At 46.2% G+C, this 27,337-nt stretch overlaps 2 protein-coding genes across 3 annotated transcripts in view; one reads left to right on the top strand and one right to left on the bottom strand.

The window, feature by feature from the left end:
- The first annotated feature begins 328 nt into the window (after positions 1-328).
- On the top strand, positions 329-9,249 carry TAF11 (TATA-box binding protein associated factor 11). 2 transcript variants are annotated; one of them, XM_062185989.1, is made up of 5 exons: positions 340-604; positions 3,697-3,845; positions 7,403-7,490; positions 7,834-7,930; positions 8,595-9,249. In XM_062185989.1, the coding sequence occupies exons 1-5, from the start codon at positions 434-436 to the stop codon at positions 8,723-8,725; spliced, it is 636 nt and encodes a 211-aa protein (XP_062041973.1). In that variant the 5' UTR covers positions 340-433; the 3' UTR covers positions 8,726-9,249. The 2 variants fall into 2 exon arrangements, with proteins under 2 accessions (XP_062041974.1, XP_062041973.1); XM_062185990.1 differs by lacking the exon at positions 7,834-7,930 and having other exon boundaries at positions 329-604.
- BLTP3A (bridge-like lipid transfer protein family member 3A) overlaps positions 9,244-27,337 on the bottom strand; it is a 76,890-nt gene continuing 58,796 nt past the window's right edge. Inside the window, exons 15-21 of the mRNA XM_062185986.1 lie at positions 23,934-24,130; positions 19,105-19,259; positions 18,872-19,022; positions 15,878-16,140; positions 15,356-15,464; positions 15,126-15,232; positions 9,244-14,396 (exon numbers count right to left, since the gene is read on the bottom strand). Coding sequence (XP_062041970.1) covers positions 14,271-14,396; positions 15,126-15,232; positions 15,356-15,464; positions 15,878-16,140; positions 18,872-19,022; positions 19,105-19,259; positions 23,934-24,130 — 1,108 coding nt within the window. The 3' untranslated portion in view covers positions 9,244-14,270. The remainder of the gene's footprint in view (positions 14,397-15,125; positions 15,233-15,355; positions 15,465-15,877; positions 16,141-18,871; positions 19,023-19,104; positions 19,260-23,933; positions 24,131-27,337) is intronic.

Genomic DNA, 27,337 nt, shown 5'->3' with positions numbered 1-27,337 from the left:
GTCCAGCTGAAATAAAGGAGGTTGAGTCCCTGCCTGAAAGTTTGCTACCCCAGGAGCAGTTTTCTCCCGGGTCCTCCAACTTTACTCTGAGGAAGACGTTAACTGACAGAGCACTTTTAGAAAGACGGAAAGGAAAAAGAAACCCTTCAGGGAGCACAACTGCACTTCTTCACAGGTGCTGGTCTCCAAGGACGGAGCATCCACAGGGGACTTTGCACCCTCAGCGTTCTCTCTCCAGCACCACCCACCCGGGATTCAAACGAAGCCCTCAGGTCCTCCGCGCGCCTCCGCATGGCCCTTCCGAGGCCCGGTAGTGGTGACGACATCGCGGCGCGACGACAGGAAGTAAGCGCCTAGCCCACTGTGCCGCGCGAGGTCCGGAGCCCCGCGGCCGACAGCACCGCGATCTCCTCCCCTTGCCGTTCTAGCTGTGATGGACAATGCCCGCGAGTCTCCTACGGACAAAGGTGGGGAGGCAGGGGAGGCAGACGAGACGACCGCTGCTCCTGGGGGCCCGGGGACTGCGGACACGGACGGGATCCCGGAGGAAGCGGACGGAGACGGAGACGCGGACTTGAAAGAAGCGGCAGCGGAGGAAGGCGAGGTAGGCAGAGAAGTGTGGCTGAGGCTGGCGGCATACGCCGGGATTGTTACCTGGAGCTCGCCACGATTCCCTCTAGATCTGCCGTCCGGGGAGTGTGGGAGGAGCAACAAAACTGTGGTGCTGGTTTGGTTCCAGAGACTCGAGCATTCGGTTTTAATATTTTTAGTCCTTGCCTTTCGGGATTAAAGCTACATCTAAGTGAATTTTAAATAGCTTCTTGGTTTTCCTATTGATGAAGTCGGTATCCCTTGTCATCCCGAGACTTAGTGCAAGAGCCAAAATCCAGGATTCCCAGCGCGCCTTTCACCGCACCGTAGGTCCTCTGAGTTATTTGTTGTTTAAGTACAGCTTTCGTCTTTATAGGAGGCAGAATTGATCAGATCTGTTAACGGGAGACTTTTTTTTTTTTTTTTCAGAAATGTACTTTAATTAGCTATATAATGATTCACACATCTGTTACCAGCAACGCAATCGTCACAATTATTTCTTGCATTCCCTCTGGGTTCTTGCTGAAGTATTTATTTTACTAGTAGTTTTCTGCTTGGTTATTTCTGTTTCATTTAAGAGCTGTGGATAGTAAATAATTCTGGGCTCTGACATGTTTCTGAGTGTATTTATTTCACCTCTGCCGCGTAAGGAGAGCTTGGTTGGGTAGAATTCCACACCGGTGGTTGTTTGCCCTTAGGGTTTTGAGTGTGTGACACCATCATCTTCTGACTGCTGTTGCTCATGGGGTTCTCCTTAACGGGAGACTTTGAAGTCATATTCTCATCCAGCTGCTACCAGTGTCCTCCGTGCTAATGTCCAGGGGTTTCTATAACGTAAAAACACCACATCCACCAGCTGTGCTCTCAGGATAGCTCAGCAGGGTTGCCTCACCGCGCAACAATCGCGACCAGAATCTCAGCGTTCTGTGGGTTCCTGTTCTAAAGAGAGAATCTCTAGGATCTTAGAGACAGAAGGAACTGAAGAGCTCATGGACTGAACGTTGTTAGATGGATAGCCTTTTCACCAAAACATACACGGTAAGCTTTTAGAAAAAGAGAAGACAGTTGACAAAACTGAAGAAGGAAAGGTTAAAATGGGTCTCAAGGACGCAAAGGAATGGAATAGTTAGCTTGGTCCACTAAAGGAGCTCACTACAATATAGAAATTGGAGCCAGCAGAGGATAGAATTGTGATGCTTCTGAAACATTTTTTTTTTTTTAATTTTTTGACAGGTAGAGTAGACAGTGAGAGAGACAGACAGAGAGAAAGGTCTTCCTTTTTGCCGTTGGTTCACCCTCCAATGGCCGCCGCGGTAGGCGCGCTGCTGCCGGCGCACCGCGCTGATCCGATGGCAGGAGCCAGGTGCTTCTCCTGGTCTCCCATGGGTGCAGGGCCCAAGTACTTGGGCCATCCTCCACTGCACTCCCTGGCCACAGCAGAGAGCTGGCCTGGAAGAGGGGCAACTGGGACAGGATCGGTGCCCCGACCGGGACTAGAACCCGGTGTGCCGGCGCCGCAAGGCAGAGGATTAGCCTATTGAGCCACGGCGCCGGCCTGAAACATTTTTAAAAATTAATCAAGGACCAGCATTGTGGCACAGCAGGTTAAGCTACCTGCAACCCCAGAATCCCATATGGGCACTGTTTCAGTTCTGGCTGCTCTGCTTCCAGTCTAGGCCCTTGCTAATATGCCTGGGAAGGCAGCTGAAGGTGGCCCAAGTTGAGCATCTGCACCCACCTGGCCCAGCCCTGGTGGTTGTGACCATTTGGGGGGTGAACTAGCAAATGAAGGAACTCTCTGTCTCTCCCTCTCTCTCTGTAACTCTGCCTTTTGATAAATAAATCTTTAAAAATTGATTATGTTGGGGCAGTTTGAACTGGAAGCTGTGCTCTACCCCGTGGAGGCTGCGGCAGAATCGGACTGTCGGCGGCTGTTTTGCCTTCCCCAGTGGAAAGTTTCTTTACAAATGTTGGAATAATAAAGAAAAGACAATAAAATGAGCTGGGCTTTGGAAGAATGGAAGGAAGGCCTGCCTACAAGAGCTCTTCAGAAAATTCAAGAGCTTGAAGGACAGTTGGACAAACTGAAGAAAGAGAAACAGCAAAGGCAGTTAAAAAAAAAAATTGATTATGTTGGGGCCGGCACTGTGGATTAGCTTTCAATATGTAACATAATGCACTTAAGTATGTAACATATATTTATTAATTTTCTTTAAGTCAGAATCACAAAGCTGGGGGGGGGGGGGGGAGGGAGTGAGCAAGCTTCCATCTGCTGGTTCATTCTCCCAAATGGTCACAGTGGCTAGAGCTGGGCCAGGCTGAAGCCAGGAGTCAGTAGCTTCTTCCAGGTCTCCCACATGGGTGCAGGGGCCCAAGGACTTGGGCCATCTTTGGACCATCTTCTGCTGCTTTCCCAAGCACATTAGCAGGGAGCTGGATCAGAAGTGGAGCAGCCGGGACTTGAACCAGCACTCATATGAGATGCCAATGCTGCAGACAGCAGCTTAACCCACTATGCCACAGCATTGGCCCCTACATGTTTTTGATTTTCAAAAAATGTACTTATTAGAAAAAAAAAAAAATGTCCTATCTGCTGATTCACACTCCAAGTGCCCAAAACAGCTCAGACACTCTAATAGGGGACATGGTCATCCCAACCAGCATCTCAGATTTTCACTCCAGGGCCTCCTTTTTAATAATCTTTCTAAATGGAATCATCAATAGTAAAAATATCTTCGGATCCAGAGGAGAAGAGCTGGCTGGCTGGCTGGAGAGGGCTTTGCTGACATCCCCTGTAGGGAATGAGCAAGAGAGAGAGCCCACGGAGAGAGTGTTTTTCATGATCTTGGCCATTTCTTTATCCTTGTATACAGACACTGAAGGTGTGATCACAGCTAAACTGTGATTGTTTAACTGGTTCTTTCTACAGCCTGACTAATCATCCTTGAGGAGAGATACTGTATCATATACTGGGTGGTACAGTCAGTTCTGGGACAAAAAACTACACAATAAGTAGATCTGTTGTGTTATGAGGATGATGTCTTAACCTTAGCCAAGCCTGGAAAGTAGGACCAATATATAATAGAGTTCTTTTCATCTTCCCAGCTCAAAAGTCAAGACGTCTCCGATTTAACAGCAGGTGAAAGGGAAGACGCGTCATTACTTACTCCTGCAGCCAAAAAACTGAAAATCGATACCAAAGAAAAGAAAGAGAAGAAGCAAAAAGTGGATGAAGATGAGATTCAGAAGATGCAGTAAGTCTCTTTTTGTTCCTTCTCCTTTTCAGAGCTCCAGCCTGACCACACAAATTTAATAAATTTGTCTTGGCCTCTACATTTCTGACTCAAGAGGAAATAAAGTAATTAATACATTGTTATAAAATGTGAATAAGTAAAAAGAAAACTCATCGCCCTACCACCGTAAGAGGTATATACTACCAATACCTTAATGTATATGATCCCAGATATTTTCTCTACACATATAACTTATAAAATTAATAAGTTTTTACAGGGTTTTTGTTTTGTTTTGAAAAATGTCAAATACTGGGGCCGGCATTGTGACACAGTGGCCTAAGCTGCTGCTTGCAACTCTGGCATCCCATACTGCAGTGTCAGTTTGGGTCCTGGCTGCTCCACTTCCCTTCCAGCTCCTGCTAATGGAAGGCAGCAGATGCCCCGAGTACTTGGACTCGCTGCCACTCATGTGGGAGAGCAGGAAGGAGTTCTTGGTGCCTGGCTTCCACCTGGCCCAGACCTGGCTGTTGGCCATTTGGGGAGTGAACCAGTAAATGGAAGATCTCTCTCTGCCTTTCAAATAAATAAATAAATCTTTTTTAAAAATAAAAGTCCTATTTCATAACCTGCTTTTCCTATTATATATGGTATTTCTCATATCAACAGTTCTACCTCTAGGACATAATTTTTGTGAAAATGGAAATAGCTTTATTATATTTTCTGATTTTAAAAGTGATGTTAGCTCATTATAAATGTAGAAAAAATTAATGCTATCTCAGCATTTTCTCTAAGTATATATGTTTGGGTACAATAAATTGGGCATATACTTTTTCAGATTTTAGAAAATGGTTGGTGTATACAGCTAAATATTTTCTTATCAGCAGATACACCCATGAATCTTCGTTTTTAATGGCTGCCATTTGTGCCATTATGTGGCTCAGCTGCAATGTAACCAATCCTGTAACTATGCAGGTTGAGTCTTTTCCTTTCACAACATGTTGAGGTGTCCTTGGACACATGTTTGCATATTTGTCCATTACTTCCTACAATAAACTCCTAGAAGTATAATTGCTGGTTCAAACAATATGTACATTTTCAAAGGCTTTTCTTTTTCTTTTTCTTTTTTTTTACAGATAGAGAGACTGTCCATCTGCTGATTCTCTCCCCAAAAGGTCCCAACAGCCAGGGCTGGGCCAGACCTAACCCAGGAGCCAGGAGCTTCTTCCAGGTTTCCTACAGGGATATAGGAGCCCAAGGACTTGGGCCATCTTCCACTGCTTTCCCAGGCCATAGCAGAGAGCTGGATCAGAAGTAGAGTAGCCAGGACTCCTACCAGCACCCATATGGGATACCAGCATTTCAGGCGGCAGCTTAGCTCATTACACCACAACACTGCTCCCCTCCAAAGGCTTTTCATATGTTTCCAGACTGCACTCAAAAAGGTGTTCCAGTTCATACTCTGCCAGATTGTATGAATTTGTCTTTATAGTCTAGAACTGTTCTTTTTAATAGTTACTTAAATTAAAAAAATATATTACCTTGTTGTAGTTCAGTTTTAGTTTCCTTAGTTAATAGTGAAGGTTCAAGAGGCCAGTGCTGTGGCATAGTAGGCTAAGCCTCCACCTGCGGCACCAGCAACCCATATGGGCCCCAGTTCATGTCCCAGCTGCTCCACTTCCAATCCAGCTCTCTGCTATGGCCTGGGTAAGCAGCTGAAGATGGCCCAAGTGCTTTGGCCCCTGCACCTATGTGGGAGACCCGAAAGAAGCTCCTGGCTCCTGGCTTTGGGTAAGCCCAGCTCCAGCCATTGCAGCCATTTGGAGGGCGAACCAGCAGATAGAGGACCTTTCTATCTGTCTACCTGTTTCTTCTATCTGTAGCTCTACCTCTCAAATAAATAAATATTTTTTTAAAAGTGAGGGTTCATTTGGGCCAGTGCCGCGGCTCACTAGGCTAATCCTCTGCCTTGCGGCGCCGGCACACCGGGTTCTAGTCCCGGTCGGGGCGCCGGTTCTGTCCCGGCTGCCCCTCTTCCAGGCCAGCTCTCTGCTGTGGCCCGGGAGTGCAGTAGAGGATGGCTCAAGTGCTTGGGCCCTGCACCCCATGGGAGACCAGGATAGGCACCTGACTCCTGCCATCGGATCAGCGCGGTGCACCGGCCGCAGCGCGCCAGCCGCGGCAGCCATTGGAGGGTGAACCAACGGCAAAAGGAAGACCTTTCTCTCTGTCTCTCTCTCTCACTGTCCACTCTGCCTGTCAAAAAAAAAAAAAGTGAGGGTTCATTTGAAAAATTTTTTTCTCTGTATTTGTTGGCCATTAGTATTTTTGTAAATGTCCTGTTCATGTCTTTGTTCATTTTCTAAAATTGGTTTTTTGCCATCTTTTTCAGTTTGCAAGGGAGAAGTATCTTCCATTTCATGGTTCCCTACCCGGATGTCTGCAGCAGGCACGGGTGGGCCAGCAGGAGCCCAGAACTCCTTCTGGGTCTCCCACATGGATGTTTTCTGTATATTTTGCCATATTTTTCCTATATCTGTTAACTTTGAAAATTACTGGTTTAGGGGGCTGGCGCTGTGGCATAGCGGGTAAAGCTGCCGCCTGCGGTGCCAGCATCCTATATGAGCACCTGTTTGAATCCCAGCTGCTCCACTTTCGATCCAGCTCCCTGCTATGATCTAGGAAAGAAGTGGAAGGTGGCCCAAGTGCTTGCTAAGAGCACCCACATGGGAGACATGGAGGAAGCTCCTGGCTCCTGGCTTCGGATAGGTGCAGCTCAGGCCATTGCAGCCACTTGGGCAATGAACCAACAGATGGAAGACCCCCCACCCCTCTCCCTCTCCTTCTCTCTATAACTCAGACTTTGAAATAAATAAATAAATCTTTTTTAAAAATTAGTGATTTGAGGCCGGCGCCGCGGCTCACTAGGCTAATCCTCCGCCTTGCGGCGCCGGCACACCGGGTTCTAGTCCCGGTCGGGGCGCCGATCCTGTCCCGGTTGCCCCTCTTCCAGGCCAGCTCTCTGCTGTGGCCAGGGAGTGCAGTGGAGGATGGCCCAAGTCCTTGGGCCCTGCACCCCATGGGAGACCAGGAGAAGCACCTGGCTCCTGCCATCGGATCAGCGCGGTGCGCCGGCCGCAGCGCGCCTACCGTGGCAGCCATTGGAGGGTGAACCAACGGCAAAAGGAAGACCTTTCTCTCTGTCTCTCTCACTGTCCACTCTGCCTGTCAAAAAATAAAAAATAAATTTAAAAAAAAAATAGTGATTTGAATATATATGCATTAAATTTTTGCCATCAATATGAAGTGCAATAAGGTAAAATTATGGAGCGCCTGAAGCTGAAAACAAATAGTAATGGAACAACATTGTTGTTTTTGTCCTAAACGACCAAAGTAACTTTGTGATCCATGTTTTCTCAAGCTCCTTCAGAGCAGAAATGTTTTTATCTCCATTCCTCAAGCACCAAGCCTGGTGCCATTGATCACCTGAGGGTCTTCTGCTATCTCTGCCTTGCTTTTATTGACTTAACTATCCAGCACTCAATTTTATAAACCAACTTAATACCCGAATCTTTGTCTAGAATCCTGGTTTCATCTTTTTCTGAGGAGCAGCTGAACCGTTACGAAATGTATCGCCGGTCAGCTTTCCCGAAGGCAGCCATTAAAAGGGTAAGGATGGACCACCACACTTCATTTCCATCTTAGATTAGAAGTGATCCAGACTCAAGAGCCATGACCACTTGCATTTTGAAATGACTTTTTAGGCGAGCTAGTATATTATCTAGGAAAACAAAAATAACATGCGCTCGATTATTTGATCAGGCCACTTCTATAAGCCAGTGACGGTATCTCAACACAAAGTAAGTCATTACACACCTGAGTCCTTGTTTTAATAGTCTTAGCCCATGGCCATTAGTAAACATTTTTCCAGTGCACAGCTCATTTGTTGGTGCTATGTGCTAATGTCAGTCTTTGACTGTCTTAGTCACAGAATCTTTGTTCTTCTTTCAAGCTGATTCAGTCCATCACCGGCACCTCAGTGTCTCAGAATGTTGTTATTGCCATGTCAGGTATTTCCAAGGTCTTCGTCGGGGAGGTGGTAGAAGAAGGTAAGTGGTGGTGGGTACAAGTACTGGGTTATACCTGTAATGATCTTGTTTTCAAGAATCTCTCTACTAAGGAATGTATTAAGCATCTGTGGGAATTTCCACTTGTACTAGAAGTTGACCAGGTATGTAGCCTTATAGTCCATAGAGCATGGCCATTATTCCTGGAAAGTTTCCATACTCGGGGGCAAGAACTATCTAGGAAATCCCCCTCCCTGATTCCTGTCGTCAGCCCAGGGTAGTAGAAGCAGATTTTATATTTTTTGCTAGTGGACCTGCTCGTTGTTGTTGCCACAATTAAAGATGAAGAGGAAGCAACCACCAGGGCTGACCAGCTGGATGGTGGGGAGTTGTCTCTGACGTTGTGTGCCTCTGGGGACTGTCCTGTCTGTTGAGTAAAAAGTCTAGCTGATTTCACCCAGCTGGTAAAATCTTATTTTTTTAAGCAGTGAATATGTTTTAAACTGTTGCCTGGAATAAAGCCCTGTGTGGGACATTATACTAAAACTAACATGTCACATTGTATAGCATTCTCTATAGAAGGGAAGAGGCATGATTTATTTTGTTACAAGCTGGGAAGAGTTAACAAGAATTCTAGGATTCAAAAGGATTGTGTGACTAATAAAATCCTTGTATGATAATGAAACTTTCTCCTTGCCCTGTTTAGCACTGGACGTGTGTGAGAAGTGGGGAGAAATGCCACCATTACAACCCAAACATATGAGGGAGGCTGTTCGGAGGTTAAAGTCAAAGGGGCAGATCCCCAATTCGAAGCACAAAAAAATCATCTTCTTCTAGACCAAAGCCTAGAAAGATCAGTTCCCGACGGAAGAAGTCCTGGCTCCAGCCTTTCTGTTACTGAGACTTTCTGCACCGGTGCTTTCGTACCTCAGTCCTCCAAGGATTCCCTGACAATTTTAATGTCTTTCTCGCCACACCTACAAGGCATGCAGCCTGGTTCACACCTGCCATGACTAAATTTTGGGACGTCTTGAGCATTTTGAGGTGCTGAGATGTCTCTCGGCTAGCTGGAGAACAACATTGCATGGCCTTAACAATCTTCTGGGCTGGAAAGCTGCCTTCTGAGAGAGAACATTCCCAAGAGAGCTTGGACGGTTTCACATTGAAGCCTAAAGTTGCTAGGATTTAGGTTGTTTCTCACATCTGGTTTATGTAGATGAAACAACTAGAAACTTGTGACTTGTGATACTCTACCAGGAAGGATACGGTGATAGCAGTTAGTGGAATGATTTGTGATTGTAAACACTTAAGATTTTCCCGTGGATTGTGGTGAGTGATCATTAAACTCTTTTCCAACTTGCCATCTGTGTACTCATTTTCTTTATAGCTGGTTTGAATAGAGAAGTTCAGCATTCATTTTTGGCACCCAAATGAAACTGCTCTTGGCTTTTTTGTGAAAATTTTAGTCCTTCCCACTTTCTACTATAACTGTTAAAAAGTCACAAAAGAGCATTCCAAACACTGCTCAAAACAGTGTAAAAGCCCATATATTTCCAGATTCCTGTAAAGCAGATATACCACAACCATTATTGTTTAATAAATTTAATTTGCTTTTTTTTCAGGTGGTTCACAGAACCAGTACACTCAGCTTGATTAGCTATTGCAACATTAAAATTTTCCAATACTGACCAGGATTCCAGTTTATTAGATACATTCTCATTGTTTTCCTCAAACAGAGGGGAATGGAGTGACCACTGATTGACCATTATTGACCATTTATTGACAGTGATTAGCAGAAATAAGGCGACTGTATATAGTTGGCAAACCCCTGGAATTCATTCTTCTCTATCATTCAGTGTCACAGGGAGAAGGGTTTTGAAGCCGTCCTTTTTTGAAGCATTCCTGAGCATGTCTTAATGATCCCAATTCTGTTTAACACCCGGAGTGGGGAAACAGCTTGGACACATGAAGTTGGGCAAATGTGACTGTGTTAGTATCTTACATGAAAACTCATGGCTTCAAACACGTACTTAGCCAATGGAGGAGACACTTCAGTGGGGCATTCCATGAAGAAGTGCTGTAAGACTCGAGCTAAATCTTGATCAAAAACTGATTAACAACAACAAAGGTATTCTCGCAGTTCTAATAAGAATTTCATAAAACCAGTGATAGGAACTGTACCTGCTAACAATCAGAGATGCTGGATAAGGCTGAAACTTAACAAAAGGGAAAGATAAATCCCAAGTCTGGTCACTTAGTGAAGCCTCATTGAGAAGCATTACATGGGAGTGCTTCCCTTTGCACCAGGGGAAAATAACCCAAATTCAATGATAGCTACTATCCATAACTACTCAGAGGAGAGTGGGAAGGTCCTTATTCTGGCGGAGGCAGGGGCAACTAGGAAGGCCCTGGTCTCTTTTTTTTTTTTTTGACAGGCAGAGTGGATAGTGAGAGAGAGAGACAGAGAGAAAGGTCTTCCTTTTTGCCATTGGTTCACCCTCCAGTGGCCGCTGCGGCCGGCACATCGCGCTGATCCGAAGCCAGGAGCCAGGTGCTTCTCCTGGTCTCCCATGTGGGTGCAGGGCCCAGGGACTTGGGCCATCCTCCACTGCCTTCCCGGGCCATAGCAGAGAGCTGGCCTGGAAGAGGGGCAACGGATAGAATCCGGCGCCCCGACTGGGACTAGAACCTGGTGTGCCGGTGCCGCAAGGCGGAGGATTAGCCTGTTAAGCCACAGCGCCGGCCTGGCCCTGGTCCCTTGAAAGTACAGTGCACCATTCCAGATTCTGACAACGCGTAGTGACAACTGAAAAATTAGGAGGTGAGGACACAGCTTTGACAGTTCTTACAGCTAGATGTCATCACACTAGCTTGTGTGGCAAAGTCTAGTTAACTAGTTTCCATAGCTTTGTGATTTTACTGCAGCAGGCTTCAGATGTTTTTAGACATAGATTAAATACATTTTTTTTTATTAAAAATCCTGGTGCAAAGGTTTGGGAAATGGAGAATCTCCATGTTACTGTGGCCATATTTCAAATTACCTTCTTCACTACCCATTTTTCTCTAAGGGGAAACATGTAAATGAATTCAATGGAAGCATTTAAGTTAAAGGCTGGGTGATGGTGTTTAATCCCTCATATATTTCATATATAGGAATCATTCCTCTCAGAACCATGAAAAAGGAAGCATACAGGTTGAGGCCATGGCAAAATGAGGGCAGCTGAAATAGACAGTGAAGAGCAGCCATCCTCTGAATAGAACCCATTCTTGACAAGATTTAAACTCAAGTCCACATACACTAAGCATATCCCCAGTAGGACCATGTAAACAGGAAATCCAAATTACAGATCTGTAACAGATGTTAAGATGTAACAGATGCTTCCCAGCTGAAATGGTAGCGTGCAGTGACGAGTCTGAGAGGAGTGGTGCTGTCATCACCGCAGACATTTGCTTGAGGTATTGTTATTTCTCCGTCAGAGTCTTGCGGCTCCAAGGCAGAAACCTAGCAGTATCAAAGAGCTGACACCACTTTTTCCTTCCATTGTTTACGTTTACAGTGGAGAGTACCACCAGTTCACATTCTTCATTATGAAAGTCTCTTCTCCCAATGAACAGGAATATTAAATTATTTGTAATTTTTACAAAAATCCCATGGAATATTGACCCCCACATTTCCTGAAGAAGGACTTCAACATACAATGGCCAAAGTTGCCACTAAAGAAAGTCCACAGAAATTCCATGTGACTCCATGTGTCACACAGACAAGAGCCCAGAAAGCTGGCTGCACTCTGCTGGTTAAGCCTTAGTATTTGCTGGATTGTTTCTATTGCCTCCCCCGAAGCACAGCTTAAGGTAAAGGTACCCCAAAGCAATGCCTGTTAGACCTTCTCCCTGCATGGAGGGGTGCCGGAGGGGTACGGTAGGTGGGGGAGGAGGAGGAGGAAACAGTTGTGATTTTAAACCAGCTCAGGTGAACTTAGGGTCGAATAATTCTACTTCCTGCTTAGTGGATCTCCCTCCTCCCTCAAGGACAGACATGAGAACTGCCATCCCGGGGAGAACCAGTAGTCTCCTTGGTTCAGCATTCAAAAGCACTGACGGGCAGCCTGTAGAGGGACACAGTCACCTCAGTTGTGCATCACAAAGTAGCCCTAGTTTTCTCTAATTCCTAGTGGGAGGTCATCATACAAGGATTCCTCTTAAGCCATCTTACCCATGTGTACACTTGGAGGACAAGCTTACGTTTCTGCCTCACCACAGGAAGTGCTTTGTTTTACCCCAGGCTGTGAGGTAGAGCTAGCATTGCAGGACCAGCTCCTTGCTCTTGACTGGATAGTTACTGGATTAGCACTCCCCTCAGCTCTCGTCCTTGCAGAACGAGAGTCTACGCTTCAGAGATGTGGCCTCATAAAGAAGTACATCTGCCCCTGGGAGCTTCTGTGGTCTTCAGCCTTTCCCTAGCTACGCCATAGATTTTATAAGGAAGGTCTCTAGAAACGCAGATAATCTGAGACACAACCACGGGTCTGCAGGGGGTGCTGTTTTGGCCGCTGTCTCCCAGCATCCTTCCTGACGAACCCAAAGGGCAGTCAGACTTTTGTTCAGAGCAGCACACTGAACCCGCTGCCTCCCAACAGCACTTCCGTTCCTGGAGCTCTAAAAGTGCTCACTGCCAATCACCTGACAATGCTTCCACTCTGGATGCTGAGCCTCACCTGTTGCTATTCTGAGCTTTCACGGGCCTGCTGCTTGTGACCTTGCTCTGGTTGCATTTTTAAGTCTCTTCCGGTCTATATTTAACTTCCAGAAAGTAGTGACATTTGATTTCACTGTAAAATCCTACCTTCAAGTCACTTACAAAATTATTACATAAGGCTGAACTAAGCACCAACCCTTGGGAACTTCCCTGTTAACATTATCTCGAGAATGACATTTCTGTATTCTTAGTCTCTAGGTTGGTTTGTAAATGTGACAGATTCCCACAGTCACGTAATAGCAGTTTTCAAATTTGCCTTGGTGGAAACAGTTGGCCAAAGTCCTTTACAAATCTGAACAGATTAGATCTTGTTTCTTCATGAATGCTTGTTTCTTTTTACCCTCAGAAAACTAGAATACACAAGCCGAGCATGGTTTCCTCTGAAAGAAACCACTTTATATTTCCTCCAATAACTCGTGTATGATGAAGACTTTACTGATATCAATAAATTATTATTTTACCATCTTGCCGAGTCAAGATGAGTTAGCTGATGAACTTCAGTGCAATCAACACAGCTTGGAGTGTACAACAGAGCAGTATGGATGAAACAGAGTTGGAGTTAGATAGGAAAGAAAGAGGAGAAATTACTCTCTTTTATGGGGACAGGGACAAAATCTATAAAGGTTGAAGGGTTTTGTTAAGTTACAATTACATGATTTTATATGAGAGGGGGAGAAGAAGCAACAGGTTAAGATGTTCAAGCTTAAAGCACATTTTTAGTTTCCAAACCAGCAAGTGCTAAGGAGAGCACTGTTGGAAAATCACAGTGCTGAGAAGGCAGATGTGCCAGGGCCCCAGGGGAACAGGAAGTAACCCCTCGGGTGCAATGGTGGAAGAGGGGCAAAGCTGTAGGTGGGCAAGTGGAGGGGGTGCAGAATCAAGTTTTCCTGCTTAACCCTACCACATCATGCCTTCAACCCAGCTCAGGGAGAGATTCCTTGACTTAAATTTCAAATATACTTTAACAGAGGAAGGATGATAGAACTGAGCTACTGCTGTTGTTTACTTTCTACTATCACAGCACCATGATGATGAAAGTATAACAGGAAGCCTGACCCTCTGCCAAGATGACAGGAGTTGGTTCCCCTCTCACAAAAGGCAGAGTCCTGGGCTCCCTTGTTCCTGTGCCTTTCCTGCTCCCCGGCCCCCCTCGCTAGGCAAAGCTTAAGTCGAGGACTTCTCAGGCCTGCTATGGGAAGCTCTGGGACACTGACTCTTTGGTAACTCTGTGGGCCAGAGGAGGTGGGTACTTTCCACTTGTTCACACAGGCTGCAAAGGAAGGAAATGTCTCTGACATGAAATGAGGAGGTGAAATGGCCCTATTGTGTTGAGAAGATGCCACCTAGTACGCAGAAGGCCAAAAGGCTTTATACAGGCAAGCCATGATGCGCGAGCCACCCAGCGCTACTCCTAGTTTCCTGGGACGTGGTCATGCTTAGCCGTGTCCGCCATCCAAATCAGAACAGCCGGAAAGCAGCACGCCCGCAGGAGCGGCTAAGTACCCACCCTCGGTGCTCTGCATCCTTGGCAGATGTACTCAAACACCAGACATTGCCTTCTGTCCTAGGTGGTGCTATTGCTGGTGATCTCCTCTCTCCGTGATACAGATGGCTGAGCCACTGCCATCAGAGCTCAAAGAGGGGGTTATATTTCCTAATCTCCTGAAGAAGTCTTTCTTTATCCTGGTTGGCACTGGCCAGGGCTTGTTTAGTTTCTGTAAGTTCTTTCTGTAGGGTGGGCAGTTCTTGCACCTAGGAAGCAATAAGTAGTTCACAGTTAAAGCACATGGTCGTGCCACCTTGCCATGGCAGGCAGTAAGGGTAACGGGGGAAGAATTCAAGCTCAACAATCTTTAAGTTAGGCCAGTGAACAAGAGAACTCAACTAGATCTTTTTTTTTTTTTTTTTGACAGGCAGAGTGGACAGTGAGAGAGAGAGACAGAGAGAAAGGTCTTCCTTTTTGCCATTGGTTCACCCTCCAATGGCTGCCGCGGTAGGCGCGCTGCGGCCAGCGCACCGCGCTGATCCGATGGCAGGAGCCAGGTACTTCTCCTGGTCTCCCATGGGGTGCAGGGCCCAAGCACTTGGGCCATCCTCCACTGCACTCCCTGGCCACAGCAGAGAGCTGGCCTGGAAGAGGGGCAACCGGGACAGAATCCGGCGCCCCGACTGGGACTAGAACCCGGTGTGCCAGCGCCGCAAGGCGGAGGATTAGCCTATTGAGCCACAGCGCCAGCCGCAACTAGATCTTTTCTAAGAGCTGCTTCCCACTTGAGTGTTCGTCGGTTGCATGGACATTAACAGACAGAGTGTGTGATCAGCCACTCTGCCCCTCCAGGTCCTGACTTACATCCTCTAGTTAGCACTTCTAGAAGCTGCTTCTAGAAACCACCAGCAATACACAGCCCTCTGGGTTTTCCAGCTTCCACAATTACAGTCCCTAAGGGTTTATGGGAAGGTACTGGTCAGTTAGGTCCTCACCTGCTGTCCAAAAACCTCTCCCGTGGGCATGAGAAACACCTGTTCTTTGGGGGGCTGCCTCTTCTCACTTTTAGGCACTTCAGCTGGTGGTCTGTCTTGAGCAGCAGCTGGAAAAAAAGTGAAAGTTGGAAGTGACAAACTGCTGCCACCACCAGCCAGTTCCCAGTTGTCATCTCTTCACTTACAGCGGGGAAAAGGCTGAGGCCAGGAGACTGGAAAGCCCAACTCACCGCCTAAGTGGAACACCCCGTCATCACTCCGCTTCAGCACAATGTGCTCCATGGCCACAGTGATGGGGAGAGGGCCTGGAGACGTTGGATAGATGGGGGGAATATCATCCTGCAGGGAAGAGGGAAACCACATGAAGCCCCCAACTAGCTCATAGAAGTCAAGGTAACGTGACCTGTGCTTCCACCACTCAGCTCTAAGCAGTTTTCTGTTGTTTTTCCATACATTTTGCAAGGTATGAGACTTAATAGTCTCCCCCAAACTACAGTGAGTGAAACTGAAGATGTGATAGGCTGAGGACAAGGACAGGGTTACCACAGAGTCCAGGTCTGCTCACCTGAACTTAGGCCTCCATCATAGCAACACACATGGATAACTTCCTGGGACACTGGAAGAGAATGCTACTGCGCATTTCCTCCCTGGATCCTCACCACACTTGACTGTGACAAGGGCAAAGCTGAACAGCTGTCTCTGCCAGAACTCCTCACCTGAAGTCCAGGGCAAAACCCACGGGATCCCCTCACCTTTAGGGTAACCCTGGAGTTCAGGAGCTCAATCTGCATGGGGACCACCACTGGGATCTCCTCATCTTCCAAGAAGGGCCCCAGGCCACTGAGCACCGATGTGAGCAGCTCAACATCGCAGCCTTGAAGCAAGAAATGCAGGAAGCCATTTTGTGCGGCCAGCGGGGAGTGAACAGCTGCACCAGGCCCCACCTCAAAGCGAAGGCCCACAGCTGGTCTGATGTGGTCAGTCTTCAAGGTGGAGGATTCCTGAAAGCTTGTGCCTAGGAGAAGGGATGCCAAGGAAAACGTTACTGAGCTAGCAGCCAGGGACTGTTCCAAGCACTTTTCATGTCTTCAGTACTCATAACAAGCATGTGCCTAAAGAATCACCATAACCACCTTCTTACAGGTGAGTGAACTATATTGTAGAGAATATGCTGCTCAAAGTTACAAGTTAGCAAAGAGCAAGAACAGGATCTGAATGAAGCCAGGCAGGCTGACACAAAGTCACCACTTCACTATGATGCGATGATGTTCTGGTGGAACAGAGGTTAAGGACCAACAAAAAGCCAGCCTTGCTATCAATCTGAGGCTGGGCTGGTAGCCAAGGGAAAGGTCCTAATAGGATACTTGGTCTTACTAATTTGAATGTCTCTTTCTTTCTGTACAGAAGGCTTAGTCTTCTCATCTCTTGTTGATAAAGCCAAGTAGGATCTATGCTTCTCTCTCTAAAACTCCATAAAGAACAATCTCAGGTTCAGCCAAGGATATGAAACAACTCAAATATTTATGGAATCGTAAATTGGTACAACCACTTTGGGAAACAATTTGGCATTATCTTTACTAGTAAAGTTAAAGCTATACCTATGCAAATGATCTAGAAATTATAGCCTCAGGAATATCACCCTGGAAAAACTCTACAACATGTGTATCAGGAGACACACAGAAGGATATTCACAGCAATCTGATTTGAAATAGCAAAACACTGGCCGGCGCTGTGGCTTAACAGGCTAATCCTCCACCTTGCGGCACCGGCACACCGGGTTCTAGTCCCGGTTGGGGCGCCAGATTCTATCCCGGTTGCCCCTCTTCCAGGCCAGCTCTCTGCTATGGCCCGGGAAGGCAGTGGAGGATGGCCCAAGTCCCTGGGCCCTGCACCCGCATGGGAGACCAGGAGAAGCACCTGGCTCCTGGCTTCGGATCAGCGAGATGCGCCGGCCGCAGCGGCCATTGGAGGGTGAACCAATGGCAAAAAGGAAGACCTTTCTCTCTGTCTCTCTCTCTCACTATCCACTCTGCCTGTCAAAAAAAAAAAAAAAAAAAAAGAGAGAGAGAGAGAGAGAGAAATAGCAAAATACCCAAAAACAACACAAGTGTCTGCTCAGAATACACTGGAGAAGCAGAGTAATGAGTACAAGAGATATTTGGAGGATGGTGGAAATGTTCTAAACTCGAGTTGTAATAATGGGTTTTCAACTCTGTATATTCACTAAACTGTATCACATTTTACACTGAAAATGAGTAAAGTTTGAGGCCAGGTTGTGGTGTTGCAGGTTAAACCTCCACCTGCGACACCCACATCCCATGTTGGTACTGGCTGAAGACCCAGCTGCTCCACTTCTGATCCAGCTCTCTGCTAATGCACCTGGGAAAACAGCAGAAGATGGCCCAAGTGCTTGGGCCCCTGTGCCTACATGGGAGACCCAGAAGAAGCTCTGGGCTCCTGGCTTTGGCCTGACCTGCCCCGGCCATTGTGGCCATTTGGGGAGTGAACCAGCAGATGGATGACCTCTCTCTCTCTCTCTTTCTGTAACTCTTTCAAGTAAATTAAAAAAAATTTTTTTAAATAAGTGAAGTTTATACTATGCAAATTATACCTCAATTTAAAAAGCAAAAAAAGCATATTTAGATAATAGAATACTATATGGTAGTAAGAATGAATTCCAGCTAACTCAACAACTTAAAAGAATTTCGAGAGTATTGTGTTTCATGTAAGAAACTAAAAACAAAATAGTACAAATTATGGCTTTATTTAGGAAAATTAAAAAATTGCAAAAGCTACCAAACACATTTCAGACAAACACATGTGGGAGAATTAAAAGTAAAGCAAGAGTATAATGAACAAAAAATTCAGGATAGTGATTACCTACAATAGGGAAGGTGTGAGAGAGCGACTCCAAGGACTTCAAAGATAATGGTATGTTGAAGTTATTAAATTAGGAGGTGAATACATGGAGTCATATTGTTATCATTTTATGCTTTATATGTATTTTATAAGTAATCTTTAATATCTACTCAATATTTTTTAAATAATTTTTTAATGAAGCATGTAACATGAACCCAGTTTTCCCTGTCATCTAAACAGTAGAAATGACTAATCAACATCAAAAAACTAAATATGAATCCCTAACCAGATACAGTTTTGGGTTTTTTTAAATATTTACTTATTTATTTGAAAGGCAGAGAGACAGAGAAGTGGCTGCAATAGCTGGAGCTGGGCTGATCCAAAACCAGGAGCCTGGAGCTTCTTCCAGGTCTCCCACATGGGTGCAGGAGCCCAAGCACTTGGGTCATCTTCCACTGCTTTCCCAGGCTATAGCAGAAGTGGAGCGGAAGTGGGGCAGCCAGGACTCGAACCGGCACCAATATGGGATGCCAACACTGCAGGTGGCAGCTTTACCTACTATGCCACAGGGCCCGCCCCCAGATAGTTTTAAACCAGCAGCCACACATATGAAGATGTGCACACTGTCCTTGTAGAAACTCAAGAAGTACCGGGAATGGAAGATGGGCAACAGCCCAGGGAATGAATAAGCCCCACAAAGAGCTCAAGAGGCTCCTTGCAAGAGGAAGCATCACTGGAGTTTTCCCTCCCCCTAATGGCTGCTGGAGAGATACACCAAAGGCTTGGACTCGCAGAGTTGCCTCTTAGGGCACAGTGACAGGTGTCAGTTACCTATGGCTTCCCAACATGAATCCCACCGGCCCTCATGGAATGGCCACCGTCCTCACCTTGGCACTGCCCATGCAGGAACTGCCAGAGTCCCACGGTGCCCAGCTGCTGAAGGCTCAGTTGCTTTGCCTGTAGGGCTACAGTCAGGTCTTCACCACGTACCTCAAGCCCAAAAGACACCTCATTCACCTTCAGGACCAGGACTGAGACCTGTCAAAGGAGATTTAGCTCTGAGTCTCAAGCTTCCAGCCCGGAGCCAACCCTCTGCAGAGAATAAAGTGCAGCAGCTGACCGGCTGAAGGATGAGGTCTTCCCCACTGGGTGAGACCGAACTATTGGCTTCTGATGACCCCTGGCCAGAATTATCCACAACAGGGCTGCATCGAACTCCGGCATCATCCAAGACACTGGGGAGCGAGCCAGGTGGTACAGATTCTCGACCAGACTCTGTATGAGAAACATGGCAAAAGAGTCCAAAAGTCAGAAATTTCTGTTCAAATCTAACCTCTAAAAACAACGACAATTATCAAAACATTTATGAGACAACTAGAAACTGAAGACTACGTATTAGATGGATTTAATGAATTATTTTTTAATTGTTTTAAAATTATCTTTAGCACATAAAAATTATACATATTTATGGGGATAACATAGGAAATCCCTGAGTATTGTTAGGCTTTATTTTTTTTTTAAGATTTATTTCTTTATTTGAAAGGCAGAGTTACAGAGAGGCAGCAGCAGAGAAAGAGAAAGAGAGAAAGAGAGAGAGAGAGGTTTTCCATCTGCTGGTTCACTCCCCAGATGGCCACAACAGCTGGAGCTGCGCTGATCTAAAGCCAGGAGCCAGGAGCTTCTTCTGGGTCTCCTATGCAGGTGCAGGGGCCTGAGGACTTGGGCCATCCTCTACTGCTTTCCCAGACCATAGTAGAGAGCTGGATCAGAAGTGGAGCAGCTGGGACTCAAACTGGCACCTATATGGGATGCCGACACTGCAAGCGGTGAGAATTCTTCTCACTAATGTTTTACTCCTCAAATGGCCGCAATGGCTGGAGCTGAGCCAATCTGAAGCCAGGAGCCAGGTGCTTCAGTCCCTACTGTTAGGTTTTAAAAGTGTGATAATGGTTTTGGTCACATTTCAACAAGTCTATAAATGGAAACAATCCAAGTGTCCTTTGAAGGACAAATGGATAAACAAAATATGATACACACACACTATGGGACATCATTCAGCCTTAAAAAGGAAGGAAATTTGGACATATGCTGGCAACACAGAACCTTAAGAACATTATACTAAGTAGAATAACAATCACAAATGGAGAGGCACAGGGCCAGCATCGTGGCCAAGCAAGTAGGGCTGCCACCTACAACACCAGCACCCCATATGGAACCAGTTTGAGCCTAGGCTGCTTCACTTTCGATCCAGCTCCCTTCTAATATGACTGGGAAAGCAGCGGAGGATGGTCCAGGTGCTTGGGCCCCTAACACCCTCGTGGGAGATCTGGAAAAAGCTCCTGGTTTTTGATTGGCCCAGCTTCAGCCATTATGGACATTTGGAGACTGAACCAATGGGTGGATGGAAAATCAATCTCTTTCTCTCTCTCTGTGTCCCTCTCTAACTTTGCCTTCAAATAAATAAATCTTAAGAAAATGGAAGGGGCCGGGGCTGTGGCATAGCCAGTAAAGCCACTGCCTGCAGTGCCAGCATCCCATATGGGCACTGGTTCGAGTCCCAGCTGCTCCACTTCTGATCCAGCTCCCTGCTAATGGCCTGGGGAAACAGTGGAAGATGGCCCAAGTCCTTGGGCCCCTGTAACCATGAGGGAAACCTGGAAGAAGCTCCTGGCTCCTGGCTTCAGATCAGCACAGCTCCGGCCATTGTGGCCAACTAGGGAGTGAACCAGAGGATGGAAGACCTCTCTTCCTCGCCCTCACCCTCGCCCTCACCCTCGCCCTCTCCCTCTCCCTCTTTCTCTCTCTCCCTCTGCCTCTCCTTCTCTCTGTGTGTAACTCTGACTTTCAAGTAAATAAATAAATCTTTTAAAAAAAAAGAAAAGAAAATGGAGAGGCACACTGTATGACTTCATTTAAATAAGAAACATAAAATACTGATATTTATAGACCGAAAGTAGAACAGCGGTTGCAGGAGCTGGAGGTAGGAAGGCATGGAGAGTTAAGTGTTTAATTGGTACAGAGTTTCAGTTTTGCAAAATGGAAAGAGTCCTGGAGATGGTGCTCGTGGTGGCTGCACAACAATGATAATGGCCTTTAGGCCAATTGACTACATACTTAAAAATGGCTAAGATGATAAGATTCATGTGGATTTCACTGCAATTTTTTTTTTTTGACAGGCAGAGTGGACAGTGAGAGAGAGAGAGACAGAGAGAAAGGTCTTCCTTTTTCCATTGGTTCACCCCACAATGGCCGCTGCGGCCAGCGCACCGCACTGATCCGAAGCCAGGAGCCAGGTGCTTTTCCTGGTCTCCCATATGGGTGCAGGGCCCAAGGACTTGGGCCATCCTCTACTGCACTCCCGGGCCACAGCAGAGAGCTGGACAGGAAGAGGAGCGACCGGGACAGAATCCGGTGCTCCAACTGGGACTAGAGGAGCCGCAGGCAGAGGATTAGCCTATTGAGCCACGGCGCTGGCCTTTCACTGCAATTTTTAAAAAACATTTTAAGTTTATATTTTCTAGCAGCACGCAATTGAAAATATTTATGGATAAACAGGAATGTTTGGGATTTACTTCAAGGTGTTATGGGATGAAGAAAGGTGGGCAGCAATGTATCTGCAGAACAGCCTTGAATTCTCCATGTTGAAGCCAGGTAATGGGTATATGAGGGCTCACTATTTGATACTGTAATGCATATCTGAAAATTTCCCTAAGAGGGTAAAAATAATGACAAATAATGATGCCCCATGAGTACATGTCACCCATTCTCTTAAAACAACAAGATATGGCTACTATCAAAAAGATGAAAAATGATAGGTGTTGGTGAAGCTATAGAGAAAAGAAAACCCTGGAATAAGGCTGAAGGACTATAAATTTAGTACCACCATTATTGAATACATTATGTAGTCCTACTTCTGGGTATATATCCAAAGTATCTGAAACCAGTATATCTAAGAGACATTTGTATTCCTGTATTTATTACAGCACTATCCACATAGCCAAGTTATGGAATGAATTTAGTGTCCCTCAACCAATGAATGGCTAAAGAAATGTGGTAGGGATGCCACTTGCGGGGGTGGGGGTGATGCAGTGGGTTAAAGCCTTAGCCTGCAGCGCCAGCATCCTATGTAGGCACCGGGTTCAAGTCGCAGCTGCTTCACTTCCAATCCAGCTTCCTGCTACTGCACCTGGGAAAGCAGCAGAAGATGGACCAAGTCCTTGGGCCCCTGTACCCACGTGGGAGACCTGAAAGAAGCGCCTGTCTCCTGGCTTCAGATTGGCTCAGCTCCAGCCATTGCGGCCATTTGAGGAGTAAAACATCAGTGAGAAAAACTCTCTGTGTGTGTCTCTACCTCTCTCTGTAACTCTGTCTTTCAAATAAATAAAATAAATCTTTAAAAAAAAATGCCACTTGGGGAGCCTGCACCTCACATGAGAGTACCTGGGCTTGCGTCCCAGCTCCCAGCTCCAGCCACCTGCTCATATACACCCCAGGTGGCGGTGTGATGGCTCAAGTTCTTGGATCCCTGCACCCCATGCAGAAAACCCTATCTCAGCCTTGGTTTTGCGCAGCCCCAGAAGTTGCAGGCTTTGGGGACTAAACCAGAGAACAGGTGATTCCTCTTTCCTTCTGCTCCTCCCTCCCTCTCTTCCTCTCTGTTTCAAATTAAAAAATTAAATAAAAATTTTAAATAAGTACAATTTTTAAAAAGAAAATGTATGTACACAATGGAATACTACTCATCTTAAGAAAGAGGGAAAACGTGTCATTTGCACTAATATGGATGAGCTTCGAGGACATTATACTAAATGGGATAAACCAGGCACAGAAAGACAAAACTACCACTCTAAATCTAGTCTATCCAAAACAACTGAACATAGAGAAGCAGAGAGCAGAACGGTGGACACCAGGAGCTGGGGAGCAGGGGAGCGGGGGGAGATGGGAAGACGTTGGTCAGAGGGCACAATGTTTCAGGTGCACAGGAAGAATAAATGCCTAGTGCTGTGAAGTGATGGATATGTTAGCTTGAATCAAAAATTATATACTGTCTACATATAGCATCACTTAGTATCCCACAAGTATATACGATTACAATTTGTCAATATCCAATAAAAAAAATAGAAAGGAAATACATTCCCTCTTTAGATAATCTTAAAGGATCATATAAGTTTCTATTTCTATAAGCTCAAAGAACAATATAACTTCACAACTGATTGATTTAATTCTTAACAGTTACTTATTTTCTTTCTTTTTTTTTTTTCTTTTTTCTTTTTTCTTTTCTTTTTGACAGGCAGAGTGGATAGTGAGAGAGAGAGACAGAGAGAAAGGGCTTCCTTTTTGCCGTTGGTTCACCCTCCAATGGCCACTGCGGCCGGCACATCGCGCTGATCCGAAGCCAGCAGCCAGGTGCTTCTCCTGGTCTCCCATGCGGGTGCAGGGCCCAGGGACTTGGGCCATCCTCCACTGCCTTCCTGGGCCATAGCAGAGAGCTGGCCTGGAACAGGGGCAACCGGGATAGAATCTAGCGCCCCGACCGCGACTAGAACCTGGTGTGCCAGCGCCGCAAGGTGGAGGATTAGCCTGTTAAGCCACGGCGCCGGCCTAACAGTTACTTATTTTATCAATAGACTAAAGGCTCATAGTTATTTTCCAACAATAAAATACATATAAAAAATCAACATACTCAACACTGAGACCAACCACAAAACTAATCCTATAGTTGTAGATTTGATTTAAATCTTTCTGTGATAAAGGTCAAGTATTACCAATAATCTAGGATATGGAAATAAAGCCAGAGTCACAAATCCACTCAAATTTCTTTTTTTTCTTTTTTTTGGTTCTGATTAAGAAAATGCCTGTTATTATGAAATCTTAGCTCCTCTTGAACATGGGCAGTGGAGAGAACCCTTCCCAGCCTCTGCAGCTCTGTCTGGCTCTGTTCCCACATACCAGCCTCCAGGAGCATCACAAAGCTGTCACTGCCATCACTATCCACTGAGATCCGGTCTTCAGGGCCACTGCTATCCAATGAGACACCATCAAATGACTGCTGAGACATGGTCCTCTTCATGGAGAAAAACCGGAGTCGGGCAGCGCCTCCACCCACTGGGGCTGCCACCCCCTCTTCTGTCTTGGCCATGGGCTCCCTGTTGGGAAAAATGAAAACAAAAACCACAAATGGGGCTTTGGAGGTACGTTTGCTCCCTTTCCCTTCCCCTTCTGCTCATTTACTATGCACACAAATGTGCTGTATAAAGGAATGAAGTCATTTTTCAATTGCTGGCCTTTCTGAATCCTTACTTGGGTACTTTTAACTGCATAAACGCTTAACATTAAGTATCAAGGTTATTCAGGGTCATTCTATACACAAAAGAGACCCTGGTGCTGATGAATGGCTGAATGGTACCTGAAGCCATTCATATTCATTTGCACAAATGCAAAGGGGCCTCCAAAAGTTCATGGAAAAGTCCCAAATATTTTCCTTACATTTTCCACAAACTTTCTGAAGCCCCCTCCTATTCACTCAATAGCTCCTGTATGTAAGACTCCCTACCAACATGAGAGAGGCATGGAGATGGGTACCCTGAAGAAGAAGACATTCCCTGACTCAAAGAATTCGTCTCTGTTAGGAGAGAGATTTATACATGCATAACATTAAATGGGAGTAAGCCACACAGGCCAGAGGCTAATGAGAAGAGGATGAAGAGTGGGGGAGGGGGGACAGCACTGTGGTGTAGCAGGTAAAGCCGCCGCTGGCAGTGCCAACATCCCATATGGATGCCAGTTCGAGCCCTGGCTACTCTTCTTCAGATCCAGCTCTCTGCTTTGGCCTGGGAAAGCAGCAGAAGATGGCCCAAGTGCTTGGGCCCCTGCACCTGTGTGGAAGACCAGGAAGAAACTCCTGGCTCCTGGCTTCAGATAAGCGCAGCTCTGGCCATTGCGGCCAATTGGGGAGTGAACCAGCAGATGGAAGACCTCTTTCTCTCTGTCTCTCCTCTCTCTGTGTAACACTTTCAAATAAATAAATAAATAAATCTTGGGGGAAAAAAAAGAATGGCTGTGTGAAAGGAGATGGCACTTGAGACGGGCCTTGAAGGACTAGGAGGGAGGGAGGGATATAGCGAAGGAGAGAGAGGGAGGGAGAGGGAGAGAGAGGAAGAGAGAGGGAGAGAGAGGGGGATAGAGAGTATTCTGTAGGGAAAAACAGCACATATGCCAAGAATCAGAAACAAAAAGTACCCTCAAAGACTATTAAGTAGCTGGCCCAGCTGGAGTACTTTCTGCTGAGAAAAGCAATAGAAGATAAAGTTATAGGGGCCAGCACCATGGCATAGTAAGTTAAGCATCTGCCTGTGGCGCAAGCATCCCATATGGGCACTGGTTCAAGTCCCAGTTGCTCCTCTTCCAATCCAGATCTCTGCTGTGGCCTGGGAAAACAGTACAAGATGGCCCCAAGACCTTGGTCCCCTGCACCTGCATAGGAGACCCAGAAGAAGCTCCAGGCTTCTGGCTTCCGATAGGCCCAGCTCTGGCCATTTTAGCCATTCGGGGAGTGAACCAGCAGATGGAAGACCTCTCTCTTAGTCTCTCCCTCTGTGTGTAGCTCTGCCTGTCGAGTAAATAAATAAATCTTTATATAAAAAAGTTAGAAAAACAAAGCACAGTGAAAGGAAGCCTTTAAGGACCCCTTAATGCTACCTTCCCACTGAACAGATGAAGAAACTGATAAAGCTCACACTTTCAGGTGGAATTATCAACTGCCCAAGTCTCCTAACTTCCCATTAGGTGTTTGCTCACTTTACCACATGGGTTGCAGCTAGGCTACAGAAAACCTTGTGTAGAGACTATATATTAAATGCTTTGAGCCGGCACCATGGCTCACTTGGCTAATCCTCTGCCTGTGGTGCCAGTACCCCAGGTTCTACTCCCGGTTGGGGCGCCGGATTCTGTCCCAGTTGCTCCTCTTCCAGTCTAGCTCTCTGCTGTGGCCCAGGAAGGCAGTGGAGGATGGCCCAAGTCCTTGGGCCCTGCACCCACACGGGAGACCAGGAGGAAGCACCTGGCTCCTGGTTTCAGATCAGCGCAGCGCCAGCCGTAGCAGCCATTTGGGGGGTGAACCAATGGAAGGAAGACCTTTCTCTCTTTCTCTCTCTCTCTCACTCTGCCTGTCAAAAAAAAAAAAAGAATGTTTTGAAAACTGTAAAACGCCAGCCACATGGATGCATCTTAACTGACTATGTCTCAATTCAGTGGGGATAAGGAAACAGATGAAGGGTTTGGCAGTTGGGAAATCATAAGACCATTCCTGTGTTTCAGGAAGTTTGCCCTGGCTTTCCCAAACAAGTTAGAGAGGAACAGATCTCCAATGCAGGAATCAATGAAGAGTTCACTAAAACAGTGCACATACGGGGACAGGAAAAACCGATGCGAGATTCCCTAGAGCAGTATTCGTAACACGTGGGCCTGGCAGGAGGTGAGCAGCAACAGAGAGCTTGTTAGACACGCAGATGGATTCTCAGGCCTCTCTCAGCCCCCTGAACGAGGAACTCCACGGGTAGGATGCAGCACTCTGCTTTACAAGCTTCAGTGATTCGGATGGACGTTCAAATCTGAGAACCACTGATTCAGGAATTGTGGTCAGAACCAACAAGCAAGCTTAAGAGGGAAAGAGCTAAAACGAAGAGCTTGGAGGAATGGGTGAATGTCATTATCAAAAGAAGGGATAAGAAATTTCATTTCTCTTTCCCAAAGATTTGTTGGTTGGCTGATTGACTTGAGAGATAAAGAAAGAGACAGAGAGAAAGCTCCCATCTACTGGTTCTCTCCCAAGCTGTGCACAACAGCCAGGGCAGAGCTGGGGCAGAACCAGAACAGGGAACTCAAGTCAGGTCTCCCACACGATAGCAGGAACCCAGTTACTCAGCTACCATGGCCAACTCCCAGGGCCGGCACTAGCAGGAAGCTGCAGTCAGGAGCTAAAGCCAGAACCACAATCAGGTAAGCGATCTCTACATCTTCTCTATTCTATTTCCTACACTGATAATACAATGAGCACAACTAATTTTTATAATTTAAAAAATAATAACTAAGAGAAACGCGATCAGAATATAGATGGCCTAGCCCTATGGAATATTTACATTTATAGGACCAAAGAAGAGAATGGGCAAGGAGAAAGAGAATATGTTTTCAGAGAAGTGCGAGTAAGTGGGTGGGGTTAACCACAAATGCTCAGAAGGAATTCAATGGCATTTAGCTGCCACAAACAGGTCCAGGAGAAGGAGGACCAAGAAAAACCAGCAGCTGGGGCAGTTAGGAAGTTATTACTGACGTATTAAAAGAGCTTGTGTCACACA

Source organism: Lepus europaeus, chromosome 3, assembly GCF_033115175.1.
Source record: "Lepus europaeus isolate LE1 chromosome 3, mLepTim1.pri, whole genome shotgun sequence".
In the NCBI taxonomy this organism is placed as follows: domain Eukaryota; kingdom Metazoa; phylum Chordata; class Mammalia; order Lagomorpha; family Leporidae; genus Lepus; species Lepus europaeus.
This window is presented reverse-complemented; position numbering and strand designations above follow the sequence as displayed.